This window comes from Chrysochloris asiatica, unplaced genomic scaffold (genome assembly GCF_000296735.1).
Source record: "Chrysochloris asiatica unplaced genomic scaffold, ChrAsi1.0 scaffold00078, whole genome shotgun sequence".
NCBI lineage: Eukaryota > Metazoa > Chordata > Mammalia > Afrosoricida > Chrysochloridae > Chrysochloris > Chrysochloris asiatica.
In genome coordinates this window covers 1,710,254-1,718,467 of record NW_006408596.1, presented here as the reverse complement: position 1 = coordinate 1,718,467, position 8,214 = coordinate 1,710,254, and the positions used below count along the sequence as shown (strand labels likewise).

Below are 8,214 nucleotides of genomic sequence, written 5' to 3'. Positions count from 1 at the left end.
TAGTAAACCAAGTGCTTGTCAGATTCAAAATGGCCAATACCAGTCCATTTCAGCTCACTAATGCCTAAGATATCGATGTTTATGCATTCCATTTCATTTTTGACAATTTCTAATTTTCCTAGATTCAAACTTCGTATATTCCATGTTTCGATTATTAATGAATGTTTACAGCTGTTTCTCTTTATTTTGAGTTGTGCCCCATGATCAAATGAAGGTTCTGCGGGCTTTACCCCATTCGCGTCATCATGGTCAACTCTACTTTGAGGAGGCAGCTCTTTCCCAGTTGCATTTTGAGTGCCTTCCAACCTGAAGGGCTCATTTTCCAGCACTATATCTGACAGTATTTTTCTGCTATTCATAAGGTTTTCAGTGACTAAAAATTCGAAAGTAGTTCATCACTCCTTCTTCCTAGTCTGTCTTCATCTGGAAGCTCATCTGAAACCTGTCCACCATGGGTGACCCTGCTTGTATTTAAAATACCGGTGGCATAGTTTCCAGAATCACAGCAACTCACAAGCCACCACAGTATGACAAACTGACAGACGAGTCCCGGATAGAGCAACAAAAAAATGTGGAACGAAACTCAAAATTATTTAAAAAAAAAAAAGGATGAGTTTAATGGTCAGGTCTGGAAAGGTACCCACGGGGTAGCCCAATTTTCAGCCAAGCAGTAGACAGGTATAGAGGGAGGCCACAACACTAGTATGGTCAATCATTCAAACTCAAAAGGGTAACATTTACCTAAAGACAAAGTTAAGATGGGATGGGAAGGTGGGTGGAATGGAAACAGGAAGCACAAGGAGGAAGTGAGAGAACTGTGTTGCATGGAGGGGATGGATTGCAATCATTGACATGAAACAAAACATAAGATGTGTGTGATTTATTGAATGCAAAACTGATGAGCTTCTGTAAACCTTCACTTAATTCACAATAAAAACTTTAAAAACAAACAAAAAACAACTAATTTTGAAAAAAATAATCCACATAACTTAGTGAATATCAACCATCACATATCTTTCCATTAACAGGAAGTTGAAATTTCTGGAATTTTAAAAGACCTTTCCAGATGTTCTAGCCCAATGTCCTTGTTTATTCAGGTAAGAAAACTGAGCTCCAAAAACAAGGAAGTGATTGCCCCCAGGTCACAGAGTGGAACAGAGGAAAAGACCTTTCCCTCACAGTCAATCCCACCTCTGCTTACTCCCTGTCTGATTCCATTAGTTCCTCATCTTGACAAATGTCTCTGCAGAACTTTGACAACTCCCCATAATTAGGCCTTTTTACATGTTCACATTCCATAATGACAACTGACCCGATTTTATTAGGCTTGAAGATGAAAGGGTGCACCAATTTCTAGCTTATAATAACTAAGCAAAATAACTTACTTGGCACGTGAGGGTCTCATGTGAGTTGTAGAGTTGTGACGAAGGCTTAACATGTTTTCATGCTCTACTTGCTTGACCTGAGCTTCCAGCTTTGAAATGGTTCTAATTCAAAAAGAGTAAGATACATTACATTCAGTTCAACCATTTTAAGCACTGTTCAACTGCAAATTATTGACTTAACAGACCCTCCTAGGAATCCTGGTGTGGCACTGTAGGATAAGCACTGGACCACAAAGTCGGTTTGAACCACAAGGTCGGCGGTACAAATAACCACCTCTCAATGGAAACCGATACAGGGTAGACTCAGACCCGACTTGACAGCACTTAACAACAACAGACCCTCCTAGGAAACTTTAAAAAACTGAGCAAAATCAGGGAAAATAAATGGCAAAGAAAATACAGTTCGTAAATTCTATTGAAAGAGCATTTCAAATACCACAGCTGCAGACAAAGGAAACAAGTGGACTCAACATGCTTTTATTGTTAAATCCCATGAAGGTGGTTCCAACTCTAGCTTTTTAAAGTTTCATGACGGCATTTCAGTCTGAAAATGTTTTCTATACAGACAGCATATACGTTACCCTTTTCCTAGGAGGGTTGTTGCTATTGTTGTTAAATACCAATGAGGTGGTTCCGATTCATAGTGACCCTGTACAGGGTTTCTGTGGAGCAACTGATTAGTTTAAACCGCTGATCTTTCAGTTAGCAGTCCAGTGCTTATCCTAGTGACTCTGGAATAAATGCAGCAAGTAAAAACATTACATACATATAACTAGAGATAAAAAAAATACAAATGATAAATTAAAATAATCCAAACATTCAATTCAGTTATGATTTTAGCATGTTTAATTCTAATATATATATATATATGTAAAATATGAGGGGACTTCAAAAAGTTCATGGAAAAATAGAATGAAAAGATAACAGAATTTTCCCATGAGTTTTCTGAATTCCCTATGTAGATTAAAGGCACTGCCTTCACAAAAAAGGACATAGGTTTTATTCCCAACAATACAACTCTTAAAAAGAATACCCTAGTTTTATATAAAGTGCAAAGGCTAATAAAACATCCCAATTTTAAACTTATATGTAGTTCATCTGATTCATAGCATTTTCAGAAAAAATGTTTAATCTTAAATTTACCAACAAAGTAGCAACTCAGGCCAATCCAGTCACTTGTTCTAATTGTATCCTAGCATCCTTTCCAGTCTCATAAACTCTGCGTATGTCCTCATATCTAACCGTAAATTTAAATTGTTCCCTTCCCTGCTGTGTGGGAGATAATTCAAGAAAGACTAGGTCTGACAAGGGTGAAGTTTTCTAGGAGCCCAATAAGAGGCCATCACTACAACTAAATACTTCACAGAAAGGAGCAGCGCAGTGAGAAAGGGAGAGAGGGGTTCCTGTCCACTCCCATGCAACGGAAAGCCCCCTGGGTGCAGTGAGTCGTCCAGGTCAGAGATACTCCTTACATTCAAATACAAATGCAGAAACACGCTCAGAGTCGCTTAGAAATACTCCATCATTTGTCACAGATACCATGTCTCCTGTGTGTTGCTGTTGTTGTTGTTAAGTACTGTGGAGTCGGTTCTGACTCATAGTGACCCTGTACAGGGTTTCCGAGGCTGTAAATCTTTACAGGAGCAGAAAGCCTCATCTTTCTCCTGCGGAACGGCTGATAGTTTCAAACTGCCAGCCTTGAGGTTAGCAGCCTGATTCATAACCACTACGCTACCAGAGCTCTAGGACTGCTCCTAAATAGCTGGGTTTAGATTCAGCAGAGCAAAACCATTAATACGGTCTTTAATCAAGGTCTTTTAAAAAAAGACGGCCACAAAATGGTCTCAAGGCAGTTTCCTTTTGGAAGCTTGAAAAGAGTTTAGTGAATTAGATGCTTCTGAAAGATCATTCTAGTCCAGAGGTTGCATGTCATTTCAATTTTACCAAAGCTGAAAGAACATATGACATTTCAGGAGTGCATGTCTGAGGAACAACTAATAATATGGTATAATCATTTAAACACCTGCTTTGGTGATATTCAAATATATTTCTATGTTAGGGAAAGATGAGGATAAAACCAGTACTCAAGCAATTTAAATATCCTCAGAGAAAATTTCCTTTCTTCAGTTTATAGACAGACCCATATTTAAGTGCTGAAAGAACAAGTAAAGGCATTTGCATATTAGTAAGACAAATACATTTTACCTTTTTAAGTCAGATATCTGAGTATGTGCATCAAGCAATTTGTTCTCAGTTGTATTTAATATATCCTATGAAAAAACAACAAAAAAACTTAGGTAACTAAAGGTAAATACTCAGATGTATTCCTTTTATTTTAAAATACTTAATAAAAACTCATCTATACCTACACCAGCTAGCTATTCAGAAAACTGTGCAGACAGTCAACAAGTAGGGCATTAACTACAGAGCTAATTCAAGGGGGAAAATGAGAGAATCAAGCATTGTGTCAGTTCCACACGTAGGAGGCATAAAAATGGACATATTAACCACAAACCTGACTAAAACCTCAGTATAGTGCTTTAAACAAAACACACCCATCTGCAATTTTACATATAACACAATTGGCTCCTAAAACCCCAAACCATTTGGCTGCTAATTGTGTAGGCCTTGTCACTGTGTGAATCACCTTTACCCTGCATTTTAACAAGCACAACTACTTGCCCCACTTACAGGTTATGATGGGGTTTCACTGCACTAAAACGGGTAATCCCTTAACAGAGCTTCAACAAAGAGTTCAAACTCATCAATAAACGCAAATAAATAACCTTACAAAAAGGTGATCAAGCTTTAAGTCATAAGACTAAAGAGCTATTTGCACCTGTGTGGTATCTTATCCACTTCTAAATGATTTCATCCCAAGCCACTCATCTCAAAAGCAGCAGCCATCTAACAAATACTTGTTAAATTATTGAAAAAAACCCAATACTTTGAGATCTTTGTTTCCAACCCAAAACTTTGTGGCCCCAAAAGGAAAGTCAGAACATGAACCACAAAAATTACCTTCACTCTTTCGTGCTCTTTTCCCAGGGATTCATACTCTTCTAAAAGCTACAAGGAAAGGAAAAAAAAAAAATTGTACTACCATATTAAACATTATAATATTAATAGAGGGGCAGCCTGAAAAACAACTGCCTTAAAAATACTATTTAAAAAATGCCAATGTCATCAAAACAACAATGAGGTATCATCTCACACCAGTAGGGAAAGCAAGGTTCAAAAAAGCAAAGGACAACAAATGTTGGCAAGGGTGTGGAGAGACTGGGACCATCCTACGTGGCTGGTGGGATTGTAAAATGGTTCAACCACACTGAAAAATGGTATGGTGTTTCCTCCAATAGCTGGAAATAAAAATACCTTATGATCTAGCAATTGCTCACAAGAAATATGAGCCAGAACGCAAGTAGATACATGCACACCCCAACACTTTTCACAATAGCAAAAACTGGAGACTACTCAAATGCCCACCAATGTTGGAATGGATGAAAAAATTCTGGTACATACACACAACTGAGTACTATGCTACCTTGAAAAATAACAAAGCTGCAAAACACCACATAACGTGGATGAGCCTTGAGGACATAATGCTGAGCGAAACTAGACAGGCATGAAAGGACAGATATTGTATAAGTCCACTGCCGTAAAAACTAAAGAAAAGATTTCCATAAAAAACAGTTCTTTGAGGTTTGCCAGGGGATGGACACAAGTTGACTTGGGGGACAGGGGGCAATCAGTACACAAGGGGGGAGGACAGAGGAGAGGGGGAGATGGGGAAAGTCTCTGGGAAGTCTGCATGGGCTGAATATAGAACAGAGCTGGACTGTGACGTCTGCACAGCCCCGGAATCACAAGGCTACAGGACACAGGGACTGAGACACGGGCTGAAGGGGTAAAGGGGTAAAGGAGAGGAGATGATGTTGAGATATATGACTGCTCACAACAGGACCAATCCTGCATAAGACCATTACTGTAGAAGCTTAGAAAAAGATGTTCATACTAACAGGGAGGAAACAGTAAGGCACAGGTTGGGTGAGGAAGGGGAGGGCAATACACAAGAATGGGGGTGGAAGAACAAGGAAGATCGGGGAAGGTTTGCATGGGCTAAATGGGGCAGAGTAAATAGGGATGTATGCTTAACCTCGGAACAATAGGGCTCTGTAATACAGGGATTGAAGCACAATCTGAATGGGTCAAACAGGGGAAATCATGTTGAGGTGATAGATTGTATATGGATACTGGTTCCCCAACCTACTAATGTACAATAGACACTTGAGTGGTATAGAAAAGAGTATCAGAAAATATGATTACAGAAAGCTTGTAAGCCCGTCTTCAGTTTACAATGGATTAGAATCCCTAAAAGGGGTTCTAGAACTTGCCCAGTGAAAGAGGCTTCTTATAGAGTCTTTGTACAGTATGGGGCCTTGGAGGGAATCCTAGACCCCATACAGAACTTTCTGAGGTGGGACATTCATAATTGAAAGGATATGCAGACCAACCCAGAGAGGCTAGAGGAACAGAAAATACTTTGTGAAAGAAAGACCAGTAGGTAAAGAGATTTTTTTACAAAAAGGCAGACTATCTGATTATTACAATAACAAACAAGCTGTTCGTTTGGGATCCATCAAGGCAAACCATCATGTCACTTCATTCAGGACAATCCCTCTTCTGAGACTGAAACTCAAAGTGAACACACAAGCAGGCTTGTAAACTCGTTGGTGAATGTGTAGGTCTACTTGTGAGTGGAAGTAAAGGAAACACAGTAATGAAGACATGGGCTGAGCCTGACCATGTTCCACACACTCCTGTCAACCTTGAGATGAGAGAGAGAGGAGGAAGAGCTGGTTGGTCTGAAGTTTGGAGAGACTTGGGAACCGCTAATCCCATGGACACTGACGGCTACTGGGGGCTAAAGAGTGAAATGTCCAGCTGATATGAAGTGGGGGAAGGTGTACAGGAACGCCCAAGCTTGCAGGTAGTACCTATTTGACCTAGCTCGGATGGCTTGATGATCAAAACTCAACTAGAAGAAGACAAAGAAATTTGATACAGAAAACAAATGTAAATTGCTATAATCTGATGAACTTGACTTATCTTATATATGTAGCAGTACAAAATACCAACCAAGAGGGAAGGAGTCTTCAACTCAAGGATCAAGCATAACGCCTCAGTATATAGGGTTGATAGGGACAGGGAAGTCAGACAATGGCTACCTAAAACGGGGAGGAGGGGGACAAGGGGGGCCATAAAAGCATGAAGTGACTGGCTTACAAGTTTTCAAGTGGGAGTTCAGTTTCAGAGTGAATAGGGAAAGGTAGTATCCCACTGAACAGCTTCCATCTTGTCTAGACAGATCAGGTAAAAGGAAATGTGGATAGGATTCTATTGACTTAATAGTAATTATTATCATGATTAATTGTGATTGTCACAACTGAAAAGATAGAAGATGTATAACAAAAAGGGGGGGACTCTAGACTCATGGAAGGGGAAATTTTGAGTGCTGACAGGCAAGGGGCTGGTGTGAAAAATGTGCCCTTTGGTTGTTTAAACAATTGTATATTCCTGCATGTTTCTGTGTACATCAAAAAAGGGGATTGTAATCATTACAATGAAACGAGGTGATTGGTTGAACACAAAACTGATGTTCTACCATGTAGACTACCACTCAATTCACAATAAAAGCTATAAAACAATGCCAGTGTCAAGGAAGACAGAGATCTCAAATTAAGGCAACTAAAGAGACATCAAGATGGCGGATCGGGTAGATGGCAGTGAGGAGCTCCGTCATCAACAACACACAATACCAGGCCAAGCAGGCTCAGGGGATAGTGCTAGAACTCTGAACCACATATAAAGGAATATTTAGAATACTGGAAAGCTTACAGATAGGGGAATCTGTAGCATAATCAAAATCTAATTCAAGACGCTCAGCTATTCCCGGTGCCACCATCTTGGAAGAGTCCAAGTGGAGGAAAGGATCAGAGAAGCCACGGACGCCTGACAGAACCGCAGAGATACAGGTGTGGACATTCTTTTTTTGGTATCTGTTCATTGGTCTCTTGCTGTCTGCGCACCTCCATTCTGATGACTGCGATGGATGCCTGAGCGAATGGACACCCCACCCCCACCCCTGGAGGGTTCGACTACGCGCGTGCACAGATCTCCTCGAAATTTAAAATGACACTTTCCACTTAAAACCAAATGGCCACGACTCATCTGGAAGATTGTCGTACTGTGGTGACTTGTGAGTTGCCGTGATTCTGAAATCTATGCCACCGGTATTTCAAATACCAGCAGGGTCACCCAAGGTGGACATGTTTAAGATGAGCTTCCAGATCAAGACAGACTAGGAAGAAATAGTGATGAACTACTTCCGAATATTTAGTCACTGAAAACCTTACGAATAGCAGAAAAATACTGTCAGATATAGTGCCAGAAAATGAGCCCCTCAGGTTAGAAGGCACTGAAAATGTGACTAGGGAAGAGCTGACTCCTCAAAGTAGAGTTGACCGTGATAACGCAAATGCAGTAGAGCTCGTGGGAGAAAAGCATGCGGGACCTTCATTTGCTGATGGGCCACAACTTAAAATGAAGACAAACAGCTGTAAACATCCATTGAAAATCAGAACATGGAATGTACCAAGTATGAATCTGGGAAAATTGGAAAGTTGTCAAAAATGAAATGGAATGCATCAACATCGGTATCTTAGGCATTAGTGAGCTGAAATGGACTGGTATTGGCCGTTTTGAATCTGACAACCACATGGTTTACTATGCAGGGAATGACAAATTGAAAAGGAATGGTGTTGCATTC

The 8,214-nt window shown here is 40.1% G+C and overlaps 1 protein-coding gene across 1 annotated transcript in view; it reads right to left on the bottom strand.

Moving 5' to 3' along the window:
• Window positions 1–8,214, bottom strand: part of MPHOSPH9 (M-phase phosphoprotein 9) — a 75,878-nt gene that overhangs the window by 14,663 nt on the left and 53,001 nt on the right. Inside the window, exons 13-15 of the mRNA XM_006865374.1 lie at window positions 4,407–4,454; window positions 3,591–3,655; window positions 1,386–1,487 (exon numbers count right to left, since the gene is read on the bottom strand). Coding sequence (XP_006865436.1) covers window positions 1,386–1,487; window positions 3,591–3,655; window positions 4,407–4,454 — 215 coding nt within the window. The remainder of the gene's footprint in view (window positions 1–1,385; window positions 1,488–3,590; window positions 3,656–4,406; window positions 4,455–8,214) is intronic.